General features: G+C 36.7%; 1 protein-coding gene and 1 pseudogene across 1 annotated transcript in view; one reads left to right on the top strand and one right to left on the bottom strand.

Annotated features, from left to right (window-relative positions):
* Ho (Heme oxygenase) overlaps window positions 1–18572 on the top strand; it is a 42198-nt gene extending 23626 nt beyond the window's left edge. Inside the window, exons 2-3 of the mRNA XM_089102110.1 lie at window positions 16672–16789; window positions 17755–18572. Of these exons, the coding sequence (XP_088958236.1) occupies window positions 16690–16789; window positions 17755–18404 (750 nt within the window). The 5' untranslated portion in view covers window positions 16672–16689 and the 3' untranslated portion in view covers window positions 18405–18572. The remainder of the gene's footprint in view (window positions 1–16671; window positions 16790–17754) is intronic.
* On the bottom strand, window positions 9622–15939 carry LOC148942517 (protein strawberry notch homolog 1-like; annotated as a pseudogene).
* Window positions 18573–23158: the final 4586 nt, after the last annotated feature.

Here is a 23158-nt window from a genome sequence, read left to right as displayed (position 1 = left end):
CAGTGATGTAAGAGACTCTTTCCGATTGAAGGTGGGTCCTATTGTGCTAAAGTTGAATTCGATGGATGTAAGAAATATGATTTTAAGGGGAAATCCACTTCTACAAGAACATGGACTCTTTGCTGCGCCCGATTGTAGCCCCGCCCAGCGTGAAGCTAGAAAACACCTCTGAGTAGAAATGAATAAAGCTCTCTCTAAAGGTCGTTCTGCCTATCTCAGGGGTGTCTAATTTTGTGTGAACAATGTTATTTTTAAATATGATGAGCTATTGAATAAGGTTATATATTAGACTCCGCGCACCACGCAAAAGTACAAAAGGCAAGAGCACCTACTGCAGGCGCCATTAATAAGGGCAGCGAAGTTGTTATTCGAGGAAATGCGAAAGACAATTCGGGTAGCGATGCAACAATGTCGGATAGCGATGCGGAAACAGTAGTTGAAGTTGATGTGAATAACCCCGCACCTACTGGCAGTAAAACCTACCATAAAGACACTATTTTAGCGAGGTCTCCATTAAAGGGTAATAATAAGAAGACGCGAAAATTTTCGGAAGTTATTAGTCCTGAAGAACAATCAAGGGGAAAGAGTAGGAATGTTTCCAGGCAAGTGTCACCCACGGGTGGTTGGCCAAATAGATTTGGTCGGTACGTCCCGAGGGGCCCCCGTGGAGGTACCCCCTATAGTAACAGATATCGTGACTATTACCGCATTACTCCGGAAGATTCAGATTTTGATGCACCTAATACCGAAGAGCGACAGGTACGCAGTGACTAGGAAAAACTCGGCCATATACATCGAATAAGTTTAGTAACCTGGAACGTACAAGGTGTGAAAAATAAATTGAAACAGATTAGTGAAGATTTAAAGTCAATCGATATTATAGGGTTAGTTGAAACATGGCATCGCGCAAGTGACCCTCCGATATTAGACTGTTTTAGTGTTGAGCATGTTGTGCGAAAGCCAGCTGGAAACATGCGCTGCTATGGAGGGATAACCGTGTTACTAAATAAAGCTCGTTTCCGTTGTTATCAGAGAATTGCTAGTAATTCATAGAACATTCTTTGGGTACGGTTGGAGTTAGTGATAAATAAATGGATGACTTTAGGATCTGTGTATATAGCGCCTCAGAATAGTTCCTATAATAGAGAGGAAACATGGGATGTGTTAGCTGAAGAGTTAAGTAGACTAAGAAGGGATTTTACAGAGGATGTTTTTGTTGTTATGGGGGATTTCAACGCTTATACGGGTGCTTTATTAGAAATGGAGAGTGTTTCGTTCCGAGAAGTGCCTGACTTGGTTCCATCTGAGTATGGAATGCCTAGAAGTAGCAGAGATATGGATAGGAGGGTGAATTGTTGGGGGAGAAGGCTCTTGGAGCTCTGCTCGGAGAATGGTCTTATAATTGGGAATGGGAGATTTGGAACTGATGGGGGAGTAGGGGAGTTTACCTGTATATCGGGAGCTCGTCCGAGTCTGATAGATTATGTGTAGGTTGACAGTGGGCTTGCAGCTCAATCAGTTGATGTTGAGGTACTTCAGTCAGTTGGTTCTGACCACTGGCCAGTTAAGTTAGAGTTGGGTTTAGAGGTTGAAGGCAAGAGGAGCGGTATTGGAAAGAGGTATGAGACAGTCGGTCAAGAGAAGGTTAGAGTTCGAAAACCGTTAAAAAAAGATTGGAATAATAAAGAAATTGATAATATGGATGAGATAATAGCGAGACCGGAAGTAATGGATAGATTGAAGGAGATTAGAAATCTAAATTGCAGTGCTGAGGAAGTCCTTGCCGAGTTATGTGAGTTAGTGCACCAGTTGTCTAGTAAAGTGGTAGAAAGGAAAGTTACATTAGGAGATAAAGGATATTATGGTGGGAAATGTAGAAGGTTAAAACAGGAGGTAGAAACTGAATTAGAAATTGTTAGGCAGTGCCAGGATGAAGAATTGCGGTTAGAAGCGTTTAATTTTTATAGAGTTAAGAATAGGGAATATAAGGAATAGCTTAAGAGGAAAATCAGGGAGTGGGATAGTTGAGAAGGGAATAAAATGATGTCGGATTTCACCCTAAAGACTGTTAAAGATTTTCTGAGTAGAATGAAAAAGGAAAGACCTAATATTTCAGGTCGAACTCCTTCGCCGGAGTCCTGACCTGGTTATTTTGAGAATTTAGAAGGAGACTCTGAAGGGCTAGAAGAGGATAGTTAGACGTCATGTTCAGGTGAATGTATTTTCCCACTGCAGGAGAATGATTATGAATGAGTAGGGGAAGTGACAAGAGAGGAGGTTAGAGAAGTAGTTAGTAAGATGAAAGGAGGTTCAGCACCAGGTTTGGATGGGATACCAGCCTGGGTGGTTAAGAAATTTGTGTCGGTATTTTTGTCGATATTAGTCATAGCATTTAATAGTATTGTATCTACAGGTAAGTGGCCAGAATTATGGAAGACTTCAGTTGTTATACCGCTTTTTAAAAAGGGGGACCCTAGCTCGAATGATAACTATAGGCCCATAGCTCTAGCACTAGTTTTTAGTAAAGTGTTAGAAAAAATTTTAGATACGAGGCTAGATAGGTGGTTAGATAAAAATAAAATTATAAATGAAGAGCAAGGAGGATTTAGGAAAGATTATAGTACAGCAGATAGGGCAGTTTTGCTTAGAGCTTTAGTCGATAACTAGGGAACAGTGACTAGCCGTCTATATGCAGCTTTTTTAGACCTAAGAAAAGCTTTTGATAATGTTGAGAGGGTGCTTTTGGTAGATATTCTGAGAAGTATAGGTTTACCTAGTATTTTTGCGAGGTTAGTTACTAGCATGTATTGCGGAACTAAGGCGGTAGTAAAGGTAAAAGATAAGGGTTTTTCTAGAGTATATAGAAACCGTAAAGGGGTAAAATAAGGTAGTGCTCTTTCCCCCCGTTTGTTTTCTATATTTATAACTGATTTAGTTCAGTTTTTCGAAAGAAGGTGGGCTCCGACAGTGGATCTTTGTTCAAAATTTATTTTCAGTTTTGCCTTTCGCTGATGATTGCGTACTTGTAGCTAAGTCTGCCCATGAATTACAGATTTTGTTAGATCTTGTTGCAGATTACTTAGATCTGAAGAAGCTCCAACTTAATGTTAAGAAGACAGAAATAGTTATTTTTGGTAAAAGAAAGGATGAAGAATGTAATGGTAACTTTATGTTTAATGGAGACGAAATAAAGATAGTAGAAAATTCAAAATATTTAGGTTTTGTATTTCAAAATAATGGTAGTTGGTGTGCCCACATTAAAGAGTCAGTAAAAAGGGGGAAAGCGGCTATATCGATGGTTTTTAGGAAGGGTACAGTTATGGGTATTAAAAGTCTAGCAATGCATAAGAGAATATTTTTAACGAAGATTGTGCCAGTTATTCATTATGGTGGGGAATTATGGGGGAGGGAAGCGGCAGAACAGCTGGAGACCCTTCAGGTAACTTATTACAAAAGGCTTTTCGGCCTCCATAGGACTACGCATACCCAGTTTTGAAAGGGGAGCTAGGGCTTTTTTCGCTCTGTAAACATAGGCTGGTTCAGGTAGTTAGATTTTGGATGAAGATAGTGCAGGTACCACGAGGTAAACTTTTTAGAGAGGCCTATGAAGAGTTACTTGCTTCAGGGCGTAAGAGGTCGTGGCCGTTTAGGGTTAAATCCTTATTAAGCCGATTAGGATTGCCCTATGTATGAAATGATGGTAGAGGTCCCTCCATTAGTAAGATTGATGAAATAGGAATAGTTAAACAATGATTTTAAGATCAGGATACACAGACACGGGGGACTGCAATTGAAAGATCCGAGACGTTAAGCGTTTATTAGGATTTTAAAAAGGTGTTTGGCCATGAGATTTACTTTAAGTTTAATTTGCCAAGTAAGTATTTGTCATATTGGTTGCAGCTGCGAGCCAACTGTTTGCCTTTAAGATGGAAGAGTAAAGTATTTGAGAGAGGTAAGGGGTTCCTAGCGTCTAGGTACACGTGTCCCATTTGTAGTATTGAAAAGGAAATTCTGGACCATTTTCTGTGCCGGTGCCAGGGGCTTACTGATTTGAAGGAGGGTATTTTGGGGGAAAGTAATTTTTCACTTCGGGGCATGCTGTCTCAGACGTTACCTAGCCTCATGTGTAGATTATGTAGATTTGTTGATCAGGCACTAAAGATAAGAAAGGAACTATTGTGAAGAAGATTTGTTATGGTTTGGAATAAAAATGCTGAAGGGCGTTTTACTTTTGTTTTCCTGTTATATTTGATGTATAGTGTATATGGTCCTGTAGAAAGGCGTTTGAATACACGATTATTATTATTATGTGTGTGACATTGTGTGTAATTATGTGAGTTAGTTTTATAGTATTATGTGTGCTTTTGTGTTGCAATTATTATGTTATTGTATTTTTATTTGCTATGGGCTATGTTTAGTTATTGTTATATATGTTATTATCATGTGTTTTGACTTTATATGCAACTGTGTTTGTTTTTGCCATGGCCCAAAGAGGCTTTTGTTTTGCAATAAATATCTATCTATCTATCTATCTATACTTCATCCCATTCAAGACAAAGCCGTGATCCTCTCGTGATTTCTACCGCAATGTTTGGTGCTCTTGTATCATTGCTGCTACTGCTACCAACTTCTAATAGTGTAAACATTCCATTCATTATTGCAAATATATTATAATGAATAAAGTCAAACTGTTCTCACTCCTTGAATTCTATTCTCACACTAATAACAACTATAGTAAAAATCCTTCTTTACATTCACAGCGATCATGTCCCGTTAGTGGATCAAGAATATCGTTCCGTTAGTATTCAGTGCCCAAGAGCGTTTTCCCCTCAGTATTCTAAGTCCCCTGATTGACCTTGAAGGAGACACGTGATCTTGTACTGTTAGACTCGCTCTTATCTGGCAATGTTGTAAACTCCCCCCTGTGCTGGCACTCTCATTCCTACTGCAGTAGGCTTTTGGTTTTTATTTACATTTAAGGAAGGGGGCAGTAGTGATTTTTGTTCGTTTTAAGCTTGATTTGCATATTCAATTTAAGTTTCACTCGTTTTAAGGTTTATTTATTGATTTACATCAACATCTATTGCATGTTTATTGCATTAATTTTTTATCTAATTTCTGTTTGTTTTAAGTTTCATTTATACTTCAATAGTAAAATATTTTTTTTTTCGTTTTAAGCTTGATTTTCATATTCAATCTAAGCCATTACTTGCTTTAAGATCTATTTATTCATTTATATTATTACTTGTTGCATGTTTCTGCTATGATTGTTTATTTAATTTCTGTTCATTTTGGGTTTCATTTATTCTTTAATAGTAATTTCTGGTCGTTTTGAGTTTGAATTTTAACATGTATTTGTATCTGCTGAGCTGAAGTTTAAAATAGCCTTTACTTTTCTTTGAAAAACTTATTTTTCAGAAAGTTTTTTTTTAATTAATGTTTAGAATTGATCTAGTGCATAGGTAAAATTTCCCAAGTTTAATTTTTTCACACTGGAGTATACTCCTTTTCCACTCCTAACTAGTATGCAATAGCTTATCTCTCAGTGGAATGTGGTGAGGAATACCCTGAAATGACGTCGGAATAGTGCAACATCTTCTGAAAGTGTGAAAACCTCCTGAAATGTGAAAGTCTTTTTGACTTTTTATCTGTTTGATCGGAAAAAAAAAATGCTAAGATTGACAAAATAAAAGAAAGAAAAATTTTAGAAAATAATGAAATGAAGCCGAGTGATGTGGGAGGGGGAGAGAAAAGGCAATATGAAATAGAGTGATATGGGGAAAGGGCCCCATATGTGTGAAAAACTCAGGGACGTGACTCCCAAAAATGCCAATCCATGAAAAAATAAAATAAAAAAAATGAAAGTAGGGTCAAAACCTAGAAGGGTTAGCGCCCTAAGACGGATCTGCATAAACTAAGTCTGTTCGATTGGAAAAATGCTGTGATATGAAAAAATTTCTTATGTTAAAGAAAAATTTAAGCTTGGTCTATTCCTCAAACCCCAGAGGGGTTAGATAAAACTTCAGAAGAGCCTAGTCCTAAGAGAGGGATATAGTCACTTTCCCTTAAAAAAAGAATCAAATCTTAACATTCAGAAAAAAGAAATTCAGTTAAAATTTAATAACGTGGAAAAAGAAAAATCTTAAAAAAACTGGTTGTTGGGCGTCTAACTTTGCAAACAAGCCAAAAATCCTTAAACTTTAAAAATCCATAAATTATTCCCCTTAATAAAGACCAAATCTTAAAGTATGGAAAATCATTGGTTGAAAGACCATGCAGGGAGTAACCCCACTGAGAAGCTGGTAAGAAAGGTACCTTAGAAGTTGCTATATCTGTACAATGTTGTAGAACGCTTTTTTTGACGAATCATCTGCCCTTAGCATATTTTAAGCCAATAAGTTTATCCATGATAAGGTTGTAAATGAATAAGGAACTTGGCCAGAAAAACTTTAGAAACAAGTTAAACTTGGGCAGGTGTAGTTTGGACTAGTTTCTAAGATGGCACTCCAGGGGATGAGTGCAAAATTCTATGCGGAGGTCTTTATATGGGAGATGTTTTGTTTATGAGTATGCGGGGGTAAAATCTGATACCTCTCCTAAGGTGAATAATGTCTTAGAATTCTTTGCAGGGGTAGTGTTTTTCACTAGAAATTACTTCGCAGGGGGGGGGGGGGCAGAGCTTAGAAACCTTAGAAGCAAGATAAAATAGATGATATCTAGAAAATGCTATTTGGGATATACTTACATCGATCTATTAAACCTGATATCTCTCCTAGCCTGACTAATGTCTTGGAATGTAAAAATAAGTGTTGGAGCATGCCATATAGATACAAGAAAAATGGCACATAGCAGCCCTGAAAATGCGACAGGAAAGATGCACCGATGTACCATATCGGGAAAGCTAAAGAACCCATTGAAATGTGATAGGAAAGCTTCATCAAAAAAGAGTCATTGGAACCTGTTAGAAATCATTACATAGGAGCTTAATATCTTCTCAGATTTTGTCTCGCCTTTTAGCTTTCAGGCTCGATGAAATACATATGTTCGCAGTGTGGGGGGGGGGGTTATATCTCCCAGGTAGATGTTGCCTGTCTAGCAGCGAGAGGGGGGGGGGGTCTAAAACCAGGTTGAAGGATTGCCTCTCTGGACCCCATATGTTTACAAGACAAAGGGTGTTAGAAATGATGCAATGTTGCAGTATTGCAATGTTGTAATAAATACCCTATGGTCCAAGCCAATGTTGCAGTATTGCAATGTCGTAGGAAATACCCTATGGTCCAAGCCAATGTTGCAGTATTGCAATGTTGTAGGGTTTGATACCAAAAAAAGGAATGGCACCACATTCTGAATAGGAAATGTTGTACAAAGCTACCAAAGGGTTCCTACTGCTATGCAACGAAATGTAACATCTATTTATATCCTAATGGCGTAACGTCATAGTATACTGACGTCATCATAATATAACGTTTACATTTTACGTCATATATGGTTTCAACCTAAGATTATGACAGCATTCATCATCTTGCATAAGAAAATGCAGTTTTTTGTAAAAATATTGATTTTATTTTTAATTTTTCTCTAATTACAAAAGGTACTAGGTGTGGCCCTTTCCTTTAAAATAAACCATTAAACTGTCTTCTATGGTGTTTCAGTGCATGGGCGCCCATAAGAGGGTCGGGGGGCATCCGCCCCCCCCCTGGCTGAATGATGCTGCCTTATTTTTGTATTTTTGTTCTGAGATTTCTATTATATAGCTTTAAAAGTGCTAATTAGACAAGGTTTGCCCCCCCTGGAATTCAGCTTATGGGCGCCCATGTCTTAGTGTCCAGCTATCTTGGGAGAAAGAAAAGGTGGACAAAAAAAAAAGATACGGTTGATGCACAATTTCATGATAATGAGCAATTTTCTTGTTTTTCAAGTCTATGGATTTTCTTTGTTGTTCAAGCCAAGGGGCTGTAAGTTCCCATTATAGGAGTTTCAGACAGGGCGGGTCTAATGGTATACTTTGAGTTCGATCTGACATTATTTTCAAAAATTATGGGCTGTTTTAGTCCTTAGTATGGGACGTGATCGTCTCTTACCTGGTTGCCGCTACCATAACAACCCGGACTAGCTACCGCTGAAACCTGCATTGCTAGCTACTTGTGCAACCCGGATTACTAGCTACCGGTGCAACTCTGATAATAAACTTACATAGATACCATTTATAAAGAACTATACTAATCCTTTATGCAGTTAAAAATGAAATCCTATTTTGATCTCCATATGGAAGATGATGTTAAGGACACTTTTTAATCACGTGTTATACAAAATACAGTTTTTTGAAAAATTTGACTTTACGAAAGGTTTCTAAATACAGCAATTTTTTAAATGAGTCATTAAACCGCTGTATGATGTTCCAGTGCCCTGCTAGTTGTGGAGGAAAAAAAAAAAAGAACAAAGATGCCTTTGATGCAGAATATCATGGTTGCAGACCCTTTTCTCCTTTTGCAAGCCAATAGATTTCCCTTGCTGTTCAAGCGAAGGGATGTTAAGTTTCCTGTATAGTGTTGCCGACTTCTTGTTTGGATCTGACACTGTTTTTAGGAGTTATGAGATATTGTATTTTCTAGTATGGGATGTAATCATCTCTAAATAGGTTGCCAGCTACTGCCGCAACCCTGATTTCAAATATAATTAGAAAAAGGAAAAATGCCTGCGGCTTTTTCTTAGTTGGAATAGTAAGAGACGATCCTCAGAGAATTAGGCAGCTAAGTTTTTCAAATAGGACACCAAACCCCAGAAAAGTAGCTTTTTAAAAGATACTTGTATTATATTAACTTTTAGTTAATATATGCCATGGTTTGTTCTTTACTAGGTTTCAGACATCTTTAAGATTGTGATACCAACGCCCATGTTTATATTGAACTATACCGATCCCTTATGTATACATCACTTTTATTTTTGACTCGTTTTCTCTTACTGCTGCTTATCTTCCAACCAGATATTTCTTTGTTCTTTACTTTCAATTTTGACTCGTTGTAATTGTCGTTGTCGCAAACATTCTAACGATGTATTTTTTAGTTCTTAATTTTTGTTTATCATCCGGGTTGCAGCGGTAGCTAGCAACCTAGTAAGAGACGATCACGTCCAATGTTAAGAAAAATAAAAACCCGTAGCTCCTAAAAAAAAGAGTCAGATCAAAACAAAAAGTACACCATTAGAACCGCCTTGTCTGAAACCCCTATATAGGAAACTTTCTGTCCCTTGGCTTGAACAAAGTGGCAACAAAAGTGGCAGCTACTACAACATTCCGCCTAAACGGGATATTGTTTTTTCTTTTTTTTCTTTTCCACAGATAGCTTGGCACTGGAACATCGTAGAGCGTTGTTCAATGGCTCAGCGTTGTTAAAAATCTTTTGTAACTAAAATATTTCTAAAAGAGAATACATTTTTCCACAAAATAATGAACTATATCGATCTTTTGTTTAAAATGTTTTACACATACTATCACGTCATAGATATCACAAACTGAATAGAATATTTCTATTAAAATTTGCCACGGTAGAGTGGAGAGAGGACTCATCCTTTGGTTATGAAGGATTCGAGTTCAACGCACTGTGTGGTAACGATCGACCTTAGTTAATTACTTAGTAGGTTCAGCGCGTTTGGAGGTAGCTTCTTTCCCAATTCTGACAACTTTCAAAGAATTTCGTTTTTCAAATCAGAAATGGGATCATCTAACCTCATCATCTTAGTCTTCAGTATTGGCAAGGTAGCAGATTCGCGCTTTCTACCTTCATCTGGAATTACATTCAACTCTTCTAAAATATTTTGTTCAAGCACTAGCTTGATATTGTCAACTCGGTTTGAACTTGGAAAACGATTTTCGACCAGATGTTGGATGAAACCCTTGGCCGTTGATACGAAGCTCGTTCTGTCTTCTTCTTCTTGATCAATTATCTCTAAGGTTCGAGCCTCACCGGTAGTATGTAAACCAATGACAACAGTTTTGTCATTTTTTTACAGCTTCTCTAGTTATTTTTACAGTATCGTCAACTTTTGAAGCTATACACATATATTTGAAAAACCTTTGATGGGTAAACCAAAATTGGCACCAAATGATTTTTTCTTCTGCACTCGTTTTAGTGAAGACTAGATGCATTACTTTTTAAAATCCATTTTGCATATCAGCCCAGACATCCACTGATTCGTCATAGACATGAATGAACTGTGGATTCATTTCAATTTCTTGATTATCAAAACTGACACCAGCAAATGAAAGCTGTCAGGCAGCATACACACCCTGGCTTTTATAGTCATTGCCAAAAGTTCCATTGCTCCAACTCCTTTCTTTCAATAGAAAGGGGAAAGAGCTTCCATCATCCCACAGGCCTAAGTGACTCATATATCTCATATTACAAGGTGCAGTTGCGCCAGTGGCTGAGGCATAGACAATCCTTGCATTTGGCAATGCTTCTTGTAGATAACATACAGTTATTGCAGTCTTCGTCGGCTCTCCCATTTCATTTGCAGGTATCAGGTTTTCTGCCCGGTGACATTCGTCAAAGACAATAAGTCCATTGAAATTTGGCCCAATCCGTTCTGCAATCATCTGAAAACGAGTGCTATACTTATTTCCACCAGATGAACGAGCAATGAGTGATGTGTACGTGATAAAGAGGACTCCTTTCTTTATACTTTCCTTTGCTGAAAAATTAATATCATCATCGTACTTAATCTTATTTAGTGCATAGACTTTGATTTTGTCAGCTCCAATGTCTCGAAGACCTCTTTCTGCATCAATTTTCAAATCAGAGATGACTGACACCCAAAATATTCTCTTCCGTTTCAAAATGTAGTTTTTGAGAATAATTCCAGATTTTGTTCTACCCTTCCTCATTCCAGCGCCATCACCAAGTAAAACACCGGCTCTTTTGCTGTTAGGAAGTCGCTTTTCATATTGCTCACAAGTACACGCGATAGCTTCAAGCTGAAGGGTAGAAAGTTTGTCTTGCTCAATGACATCATGGGGAACAGATAATTGATAAGTAACATGAGGAGGCTCAATACTGGAAAGACTTGCAGTCTCAATGGTAGGATCTGGGTGTGCAGGTTCAATTTTAAGTTTTGCAGGAAAATAATCTACATAAGTATTCGTGATTCCAAGCTCCTTATCATTATCAATGAGCTCTTTCCATTGTCCGTCAATCATTTGGGACAAATTTGGATTCTATGTTACAATACCCTGTCTTTTAATTATTCTACTGCCTTTGCTTTTGAATCGAGAAAGCAGGTTCGCATCCTTTAAGCCATATGTTGAATCCGGGGGAGCAATCATTGGCTTTCCTATACCATATGGCACTTCTGGACACGTTGAAGTCTTTGCAGCAGCCAAACGATATGTGTATGGCACTTTGCTTTCTGTAACAAGATCAAACAGCATCATTGGACGTGTTGGAGTCTTTTTAACAAAATAATCTGAATTGTGTGCCAATTCTCTTTTTGTTCCAATGCCGAGTGAAACCGTCTTGACACGCTTGAGTCTTTGTAGTAACAAGATAGCAAATCAGATAGCATTGCTTGGCTTGGCGCTGGAGGAGCCTTTGCAGCAATAGAATCTGATATACATACCCCCTTTCTTTCTCTAAGTTCTTTGTTAATTACAAAAGCACGTAGATGTGACAAATTCATGATGTCAATAACATGAGCTAATACAGTGCTATAGAAAAATGCAGTGTTTCGTAAAAAAATAATTTTATTTTAAAAGTTATTTTTTTAGTCACAAAAGTTTTTTAACCTCCATGAATTTTCTTATGTCTAACTTGATTAGAAGAAACCATTTTACTGTTTAAGCTATGTATTCTTACACCCCCTTATATTATAATAATCATGCCGTCATAACCGGTGTCGTCAGAGCTAACGTTATAATATAGCGTTTTTCTATTTATGTCATAGTTCTAATAAAGCTTTGACGGCATTCATTATCTAGTACATTAAAATGCAGTTCTTTGTAAAAACATTGATTTTGTTTCAAACGTTTTTTTTTATTAAAAATGCACGTAGAGTTGGTAAATTCCTGATGCTATAATAACATAACCTACTACAGTGCTATAGAAAAATACAGTTTTTCGTAAAAAATTGAATCTATTTTTAAAATATTTTTTTAATTACAAAAGGTTTTTAACCCCATCAATTTCTTTTAAAATGAACCATTAAACAGCTCTCTACGATGTTCCAGTGCCAAACTATCTGAGGTGGAAAAGAAAAAAGAAAGAAAGAAGAAAAGATGCTGTATATGCAGGATAACGTGGTTACATCCACTTTTCTTGATTTTCAAGCCAATATGTTTCCCTTGTTGTTCAAGCCAAGGGACGGTAAGTTTTCTCTATAGGGATTTCGGACAAGGCAGTTTTAAATGTGTACTTCTTGTTTTGATCTGACTCTATTTTTAGAAGTTGCGGGTTATTATATTTCTTAGTATTGGACGTGATCGTCTCACACTAGGCTGTTAGCTATCGCTGCAACCTGGATTTTTGCTCTAAGGAACACAGCAAAGGCTATGGCAGGGCATGGAATTAAATGGGAAAGTAAAACTCTCCTAGACTTAGATTATGCTGATGATTCGAGTGCCGTAGATGAAAATGTTAGTAAAGTGAATGCTTTTTTTGGTAGGTTTTGAGAATTCAAGGTGCAAGAATAGGTTTGAAAATTATGCTAAGAAGACTGTCACTTACACTGGGAATATATGAAGATGAAGAGGTGGTGTTGGTAACAAGAAGATTGATTAAAATCGGTTTCATGATTCATTTTTAATTTGGTCATTTCTTGCTATTTAAAATATAGAGCACTCATTTACCAAAATCAACTTATTAAAATGTACACCAAACTTGAGTTCAGCTGCTTTTGATATTTTGGAAAGTTGTTGGGGTGAATGAGTGAAATTTGAGAAATGGATTCAGAGCCAAAATTAGGGCATCAGGACATGGAAAGGTATTTTTGGCTGCCTACCCCCACCCCTTTCTCCCTTGAGTTCAATCACTTTTCATGAACTTATGACACTGGATTTCTATTGGAGATGGAGAGGCAGGACTTAAAACATAAAATAGCAACCATTTAAGCCATCATTTTTTCAGTTATCCAGGGAGTTTCTCTGAACCAGTGCTGGGGGCGGTATTGTTTCGGATTGTTCTGGAAACCTTACTTTTAACACGCCATGTTTTTAAGTAAAATATTATTCATTGATTAAATATAATTGATACATTTTGTCATTATAAGTTATCATGATCAGTTCTTGCATTCATTAAGGGACAATGGGATTTTGGGCATAATACCCATAAACTAAAATACGCATATTTTTGTTTGCAGATATAGTTGGTCACTCGTAAATTAAACATGTTGACAGGAAATTTATTATCTTGGTGCTCATTTACAGATGGATTTGCTTTAATTAAAATGTTTTAGCTAACACAAAATCAATCTTATGTGGGTAACATACCAGTAATTTTGAATCAAAAATTATTATTACCAGGAAATTTACCAAGGGTAACTTGTGGTTATGCTCTATACTACGCCCTAAAAGCAGTTGGAGGGTAAACAAAATTAAGATGTTTTACAATTTTGATTTTTATGGCGGTAGGTGTCATTAGGCCTATTGTCCTAAAAATTTTCAACAAAATTAAATTTTCAAAAAAAATTCAGAACAAAATTAAAGAAGTGCAATTTTATTCGAAATGGGTTTAAAGTAGGAGTTTATTTGGAAAGTCTTTGACAAGCTGCTGATGTAGTTATTTAGAGAGGCATCTCTTCTTGGGCACATTTTGGTGATATTTTGGTGATCTTTTGGTGATCTTATATTTTGGTGATATTTTGGTGATCTTAAGAATAACATTTTGCATGAAATGCATAGGTGTTTGCTGAATTAATGTATAAACTGATGAACTCATCATCAAAAGCAGTCGTGTTGAACCTGCTTTTCATTTGTCATTTTCCAAAGCTAATTGATTGTTTAATAAAGATTAAATAAAAAATAACTTCTCTACTGAAAGTAAGGAACCACAATAAAACTCAAAACAATCAGAAACTATTCTGTATTTGAGGGGGCTGCCCCCTCCCCTATACCCCTCTCTTCATGCTAAAGTTTTATAAGAACTTTCAAAAAAGGTTCTGATTTTAATTACATAGCCCTTGCGTTTCAGGAATCGCTATTAAAGAATTTAGACAAAAGATCGAACTTTAGTGTAAAGATTGGGTTATTGAGGAGGGGGCAGTCCCCCTCATATACGGAATAATTTCTATTCGTTTTAAGCCGTAATGTTGCTCCTTACTTTCATCAGAATAAATAGTTTTTTTTTAAAATTTAATTGTTGATCGTGTTTCAAATAATCCTAGGAAATCCCCCCCCCTCTCCATGGAAAATTCCGCCTTAGAAAGTTCCTCCCACATAAAATTCTTCGCTAGGAAATTACCACCAGACAATTCCATCCTCGCTGCAAATTCCCCCCAGGGAATTTCTTGCTTATGATTCTACCAGAAAAATACTCCTTAGCATACTTTCATTTTAAGGAAGACTTGTTTTTATTTAATTTTGATCCTTTTTAAGGTTCAAGGAAGAATCTCCCTATGTGGAAAATATATCCTGAAAATCCCCCTCCCCCAAGGGAAAGCTTCTCCCGCAGAAAATGTCTCCATGGAGAATTTCTCCTGGTAATATTTCCCCCATGGAGAATTTCTCTCATGGCAAAATTCTACATTTTTGCAGATAGGAGCTTGAAACCTCTACAGTATGGTTCTCTGATTATGCTGAATCTGACAGTGTGATTTTCATTAAGATATTTTGACTTTTAGGAGGTGTTTCCTCCTTTTTCGAAATCCGCAAGTTTTCTCAGACTTGTAGCCTTTGATAGGTAACACCAAACTTAATGATTCTCATACATTTGGAATCAGTATAATAAGCCAATTTTTTTGACATGTCTATTGATATCAAAATTCTGTTTTAGAGATTCGGTTACTATTGAGCCGCGTCGCTCCTTACTTACTGTTCGTTACCATGAACTGTTTGACAAAGTGGTGTAATATTCCCTTGGATGCCAAAAGGAGAATACCCTCTTAGGCCTCTGACACTACCAAATTGGTCCTCCTAGGTTCCTTTACCACTGACAAATTGACAAAGAACTACTCCTGACAAATCTTGTATTTTCCAAGATCTTTGGAGAGTCAGGTTTTCCAGACCCTTTGGCTGGCTACCAGTAGCCAGGATTCTTTCATTTTACTATAAATCGCTCATCAGTGGAACACAAGTTCAAACAGGATAGAGTAAACACCCCCCCCCCAAAAAAAGAAAGAAAAACTCCTTAATGAAATTCAAAACTACCCTTTTGTGTACAGGTTTACTGGATTCCAGATGTTTACATTTGTATTTTATCTCTAACATCACAAAAAACAAGGAATAGCGGAAAATCTTATATTGTTGCCCCCCCCCCCTATTGCAATTGCATGTAGATTTTCCTTTTATCCAGAAAAGTTAATAACCGTTCATCATAGAAGGAATACCCAGGTGCCCTATGACCGATGGGTACCTCGAAAAGGGGATGGACAAATGTTTAATAATGGATTAACTGAGGATTAAACTGATATGTGTAAACTTTAGGATTAACTGATATGGTAAAGATTTGAAATTTATTTGTTTTCAAGTGTAGGTGGCACACAGATATAGCTATAAGTTTAGGATATAAGGATGTTGGCACCATCGAGAGAAGAGGAGGTGGTACTGTAATTGAAAATAGTCATATGCTATGTTTTGTCAGGAGCCACCCACTTTTCGCCACCTGGTGTATATCTGAGAAAGCTACTTGTGCTGCACAATTCCGCCACGTTTGGCACAGTTTCTGCCACATTTGAAGCAGCTTCCGCCACGCACGGCACATGCCACCTGGTGTACGCAATTTGGTACGTATGCATTATAAATAAACCACCGCTATAGAATGTACAAGGAAACCAGACAAACCGGTATTTGCTAGATAAATGGATCGCAAAGCATGATTTCTTATTGCGTTTTAAATATTTGAACTGTTGTTTTTTGGGGTTTAGGGGGCGGGGTGGTAATTAGGTTAGGTTACGTATTTGATATTTGCTTTGCTTTTCCCCCCCCCCCCCTAATATGCAAATATATAGCCCAAATTTGTTTCTAACCTATTATATTTTCATCCTATTTTATTTCATTGGCACTAACCAAACTGGATCTCTTTCGTGCATAGCGGTGGGTTATTTATAATGCATATGTACCCGTAATTATTAAAGTGGAAGCCTCCTCGTAGTATGTTTGGTAGGAAAGGCTTAGAGAAGAAAATTTTGAAGAAGAAAAGAAAAGGCTTGGAGAAGAAAATTTTCCTATATAAGGGTTTTCATGAAATCTATCCGAAGTTAAGGGTTTTATTTTAAATAATAATTATTTTAAATAAATAAAAATATTTTATTTTATTTAAAATAATCTTATTTTATCTCCAACATCACAAAAAATAAGCGATATCGAAAAAACTGCTATAGCGTTCGAAAAAGTTATCTCACGTTTTACCAGCGTTTATCGCGAGGAGCAGTGTTTTCGTTATACACATAAAAATATCTGACATTTGACCTGTCAAATGGCTGAGCAAGAATATTTGTTCCCATATGTTAAATGTATCATATTTTCAGTCATCACTTTACAGTGCAATGGAAAACAATGAGGTACCATTTACTAGACAAATGCGAATTGCAACGCGAGAAATTCATGACATAAGCGATGCGCTGATTAATGCAAAACTCGGAATTGGTGAGTTTTTTTTCTGTCTTAGTTTCTTAAAAATCTAACTTTCTTGTGCTTCTGAGCTTTACTTGGGTTTAGCCCCCTGGAATCCCTATCTTCTACGTCCATGGATGGGACACAAATCTAGATACAGCCTTGCAGCTAATACAAGGGCTCTTTTCTTCATTATGTTGATTCAATCTTGATTGCCAGTGAAAAGGTAAAACCTCATGTTCCCTGTTTACAGTTAACATCTTCAATAGGGTATGGCACTTTGGTGGAATTTCTATATTAAAATTATGTACTTTTTTCTACAATCACATTTGTATCAACTGAGCATTTACTTTATATTTTTTTTTTTCTACAGATCCTACGGCTTTTTTTTTTAAGATGACCGAAGGATACGCTATAAATAAATTACAATCAATATATCTATGTACAGAGAGCGGAGGAGGTTAGCTTCAGACCTGCCTTGAATGTCTAGAATTTTACGCAGCTTTCTATATTTTGGGCCTAACGTATTTTTGCATGAATTGCCTGTTTTTGAAGAGAGTGCAATGCGTGGTTGGAGCCAAATCATCCGACGCTTTCCGTGTTTTTCCCCCAGATATTTCCAGGTACCCACTTTGGCTGACCTTAATGAGTCACAACACTGACCCCCATTTTAAACCAAATAATCAGTGACACCAGGACTCGAACCTCTGCCCTTACGGACACGAGATTGCAAGTCTGACGTCCCAACCACTCGGCTAATACGGTGAAAGATCTTTAAAAATTGTTTTAATTTGATGCATGCTACCACAAAAGCTGCTTAACCGCACATGGAGGCCTTTTTTTTTATTTATTAATAATTGAATTCCCGATTTTCCTAATTTTAAAAATATATATGGTTGTGTAAGTTTCCACTTGGCCAATTTAAACAGTCAAATTCTATTTTCACTAAACTTGGTACGGATGTCTTCGATTTTTTAAAACCTTATTTCATTTTTAAGCTATGACTGATGATGAAGTTTGGAAATATGGCATTCTCTACTTTTACGAAGTATTCAAATACATGGAAGAGGCCATGACGAGACTTGAGCACACATTAGTTGGAGACCTGGACATTCCAGGCATTCGCAGGGTTGCCGAATTTGAAAAGGATATCGAATATTATTTCGGCGCCGAATGGTTTCGAAACGAATATAGGCCAACAGAAAGTGTTCAGGAATACATAGATCATTTAGCTGAATTAGAGAAAGATGAACCCCACTTACTTATGGCATTTATATATCATATGTATATGGGGCTGTTTTCGGGGGGCCAAATTTTACATAAAAAGCGACAAATTGAAGCGAAATTAAGGCTTCGTAATGCTCAGCCGGGTCAAGGGGAAGCGGTCACAGATTTTGAAGGAAAAAACGTCTCAAATATCAAAAGAGAAATGACAGAAACGATGAACAAAATCGCTTCTCAACTGGATGAGGTTACAAGGAGGAAGCTTATTGAAGAAAGTAAGAATGTTTTTAGAATGAATAATAAAATGGTCAAAACAATACCTGGCACTACCCGTGTGATTGTAAGGAAGATGGTTAAGTTTTCATTATTTGTGATACCCGTGATTATTGGGCTGGTTATAGCAAAAAATCGCTATTTAGCGTAAGCTATAAAAATTCGTTCCGTAGTGACCTATATTAGCCTACGCTGTAATTTAGTTCAAAATTACGGGCATGCTTTTGTTTGATTTTTTTAGTTGAAAACGCTAGACCGAGGTGATCGAAGAAGTTATACTTTTGTAGTTTGAAGTTTATTAAACGTTTGATTTACTTAGTATCAGTAAAAAAAAGATGTAGCATATTACAGTGCTCAACCAAAGGAAAAAACCTAAGGGCCCGGACCCCCATCCGTGTGAAGATAGGGAAAATATATGCAAAAAGACAAGTATATAATAATTTAGACCATAGAATTATCAAGTAAAGGACTCTTGGGTGGACCCCATTATAGGGGTGCTAATTTGGGTTGGGGGGTAATTGCCTCGTTGTATTTTTGAGAAATATCTTTTTGTTTTCCAAACACAAAAAAAAACAGGAAAAATACCTAAAATTCCCTCCCTTCCAGGATTTTGAAATACATTTTACGTATGACCAAAGATAAAAATGGCATCAGGATGGCCCTAGTAGCTCAATGATCAGTCTTGGCTCTTAAGGAGGGTACTAGAACTCCCGATTTCCGTTCAAATCATCCTCCCGAATTTCTAAGACCCCACTAGTTCTATGCGCTCACCCTTGTAAATAGATTAATAATTACGCACATATGACACGGAAAATACGAAATTTTGGTTTTGGTAGCTAGCTTCTTGGAAATTCTTTTAGGCGATTCTTAGGCATAGATAATTTGATGGAATGAAATAGGAAGTCGAGACCGTTCAGTTTCGCAAAGATATCTGACAAATAACACAGCTTGGATAGCCATAAGTCAGGTTTAAAAAAAGCCACAAGTTCACAATTTCATTCGGTTAAAGATATTTCAATTTCGTCGTTTAATAATAATAATCTTCTTAAACCTTGGCCTATTGAAAACCATCTTACTTGTGCATGTAATGATAAAGTCCTGCAGTTTGAATCCGTATCCTTACAGAGATTTGAAAAAAAGAGGCTGTTAAAGCCATGGCTCTTAACAAAATTAACTTAATAAAACAAGTTTTTTAACTGAAAGTAATGAGTGACATTAAAACTTAAAACGAACAGAAATTATCCCGTATATGAAAGGGGCTGTCCCCTCCTCAACGCCTCGCTCTTTACGCTAAAGTTTTTTATTGTTTTAAAAAATAAAGTTGTGAGACAGAGTCAAACTTTAGCGTAAAGAGCGAGGCGTTGAGGAGGGGACAGTCATGGGCGTAGGCAGCATTAGGCAGCTTATTGTCTAGGGGGGGGTGAGGGGCAGTCGACAGTGTGATGGAGTTTTATCAACTGCTTTTTCCAAACCATCTGCTTTTTCAGCCATATCTAATGTAAATTTGAAGGTCCCTACGCCCATGGGGACAGCCCCTTTCATATATGGGATAATTTCTGTTCGTTTTAAGTTTTAATGTCGCTCCTTACTTTCAGTTAAAAAAACTTGTTTCTTTAGTTAATTTCTGAACGTTTTTGAATTATTGCAGCTTTGATTTATAATGTATATGATGGGGTTCTCACCTTATTCAATACCACGCTCTTTACGCTACTAAATTTAAAACTTTTCTTAAATCACAAACCCCTGAATCAAAAACGCTGTTTACTTAGAATATATAGCAATTTTGAAAGCACTAAAAAAAAAAAACTGTATCGTAAAGAGTGAGGTATTGACTTGAGGGAGCCAACCCTTATACACGTAATAATTTTTGTTCATTTTAAGTTCTAATGTTGATTATTACTTTCAGTTGAAAAAACTTGTTTTTTTTAAAATTTAATTTCTGATCGTTTTTTAAATAATGCTGGGAAATCCGGCATCCCCTTCATAGAAATGTCCCTTACCCCAAGGAAACATCCTCCACGGAAAGATTCTCCTGAGTAGACCCTTCCTCCAGCCTCCCCTCCCCAACAGAAAAAAAACCTTCCTGAGAATGTCTGTATACTTCCCAATAACCAATATTATATGTAAACAATGGGAAAAGTCCATAACTTACAGCCCTTCCCCTGGGAACTTTGGGGGATTAAGTCATCCTAAAAGACATATTTATTAGATTTTCGACTACGCTGAACAAAATGGATATCTCAAAATTTTTATTGGGTGACTTCGGGAAAAAAAATGAGCGTGAGAGGGGGTCTAGTTGCCCTCCAACTTTTTTGGACACTTTATAAGGTCACTAAAACTTTTAATTTTCGTTAAAATGAGCCCTCTTACGATATTCTAGGACTACTTGATTGATACGATCACCCCTGGGGAAATGAAAAAAAAACTAAAACAAAAAAAAAACAAATAAATACGCATCCGTGATCTTTCTTCAGACAAAAAATACAAAAGTACACATTTTTGCAGATAGAAGCTTGAAACTGCTACAGTAGGGTTCTCTGATACGCTGAATCCGATGGTGTGATTTTCATTAAGGTTCTATGACTTTTAGGGGGTGTCTCCCCCTTTTTTCGAAAATAAGTCAAATTTTCTCAGGCGCGTAACTTTTGATGGTTACGATTAAACTTGATAAAACTGGTATGTTTGAAATCAGCATAAAAATCTGATTCTTCTGATGTATCTATTGGTATAAAAATTCCGTTTTTTAAAGGTTCGGTTGCTATTGAGCCGGGTCGCTTCTTACTTACAGTTCGTTACCACGAACTGTTTGATTATAATCTTAACAGGATCCTGAAGCACATCGTTTAATTTTGTTTCCTTTTTTTGCTGCAAGGGCCTCTTGCGTCCAACTGAATTCAAAATTGTGGGTTTTCTTTAATTCTTGTAACAAGTTCCACTAATTGGTCGTTGTTAATATCAGAAATTCTATTCGAGAAAATATCGTTCAACAAAGGATTTTTTCGAATATAATTGCCATATTTACATCAACTCAGTATTTCTACCATTTTAATGGCGGCAAGCAGGTATGGAAAAAGTTCCAAAGCTGCCAGCAGCAAAATTCAGGGATAGATTCTTCTGATGTATCTATTGGTATAAAAATTCCGATTTTTTAGAGGTTCGGTTACTATTGAGCCGGGTCGCTCCTTACTTACAGTTCGTTACCACGAACTGTTTGATTATAATCTTAACAGGATCCTGAAGCACATCGTTTAATTTTGTTTCCTTTTTTTTGCTGCAAGGGCCTCTTGCGTCCAACTGAATTCAAAATTGTGGGTTTTCTTTAATTCTTGTAACAAGTTCCACTAATTGGTCGTTGTTAATATCAGAAATTCTATTCGAGAAAATATCGTTCAACAAAGGATTTTTTCGAATATAATTGCCATATTTACATCAATTCAGTATTTCTACCATTTTAATGGCGGCAAGCAGGTATGGAAAAAGTTCCAAAGCTGCCAGCAGCAAAATTCAGGGATAGTGGAAGAACTGGTATTTTCAGACAGAATCTGCCAACAAATTTCACTAGGCCATGAAAACTGCCAAGTAGCATTGCTACTATGCTACCCCACTTTTTCCACAGCGGGTGGCAGGTAATATAAGATCTTCTCCAATGGTGAACGGCTTTTTATTTATAGCAATACAGTATGAAACTTCATAAGACGCAAGCAAATGTTTTTCATTAACGGCCATAAATTTTTCAAAGGATTCTTTTTTTCTCTATTTAAAGATTACACTGTTTAAAATATTTTTTTGGTTTACTGACACACGAAACATGCTTTGATTAAAGATGTATTTTTAATTTTATTGGTTTCCTACTCTCCAGAGCTAATTTATTGCAGATCAAACAGAGGTTGTTCATTACCCTTACAATTTTGAAATGAAAGGCCAAATTGAAGATGGGGCTCATCATATTTTCTTTTTCGCACAGTAGATGCCTGTTTTTCTATACTTTATCCCGCCTGAGGAGAGTTTGTAGCATTATTATCTGCGTCATTACCATTATTATTTAAGTTAAGCAATTTATCTATGGCCAAACATTATTCTGATCCCAAATCAAATAAATATACAAAATGACATATTGCATATAATAATGGATTAATTAGTTACTGAACAAATATATAAGTAAATAAAATATCGTTACGGGTAAACATTGACAATTGACTTCTCTAGAAGAGCCAGTGTTGTCAGAAGGTGAACCAACAGAGCCTTGAAAAACAATTTTCACAGTCCCATACGCAATCTTCGAGAACATGGCCCAGGACCTATTGGAAGAATTGACGAAAAAAAGTAGTTCACGCCAAAAAATAAGCCATATCACAATAAAATTTGCCAAGATTTAAGCCGGCAGGTAAATTCAAAAATTTTCCTGCCAGTCACCATCAAGATAAGGCAATCTTGCGGGATATAAGCCAACATGGCAACACTGGGAAGAGCGTCAATACTACACTAGTTCACATTACGATCAGTATTATTGAATCATTGTCTCACTGGACGTGGGTGCGCACAAGCCAACCTTTTTTTTGTGAAGGTGTGTGAGTCTAACTCTGCACGAATATACATCTAGATGTTATAAAATCACGTACTAAAATATATTAAACATTAAAATTTCTCGCGACCCCAGAATTTTGCTACGCGACCCCATTTGGGGTCATGACCCATAGTTTAAGAAGGCCTGGTCAAGTGGATAACTTCAGTTACCAGGGCAGTATTATTAGCAAAGATGGTGTATGCGGCGAATATATAAAAAGTAGAATAGCGAAGGTCCGGAGTGTTATTCATGGTTGAAAAATGTTTGGAAGAATAGTAAGACAAGTCTGTAAACCAAGATTAGAATGTAGGAATCTGCTGTGAAGACAATGGTGAAGTATG

Source organism: Artemia sp. Qi Xiang Cuo, chromosome 16 (assembly GCF_049724085.1).
Source record: "Artemia sp. Qi Xiang Cuo chromosome 16, ASM4972408v1, whole genome shotgun sequence".
In the NCBI taxonomy this organism is placed as follows: domain Eukaryota; kingdom Metazoa; phylum Arthropoda; class Branchiopoda; order Anostraca; family Artemiidae; genus Artemia; species Artemia sp. Qi Xiang Cuo.
The sequence above is the reverse complement of the archived record's forward strand: the minus strand, read 5'-3'. Positions and strand labels throughout refer to the sequence as shown.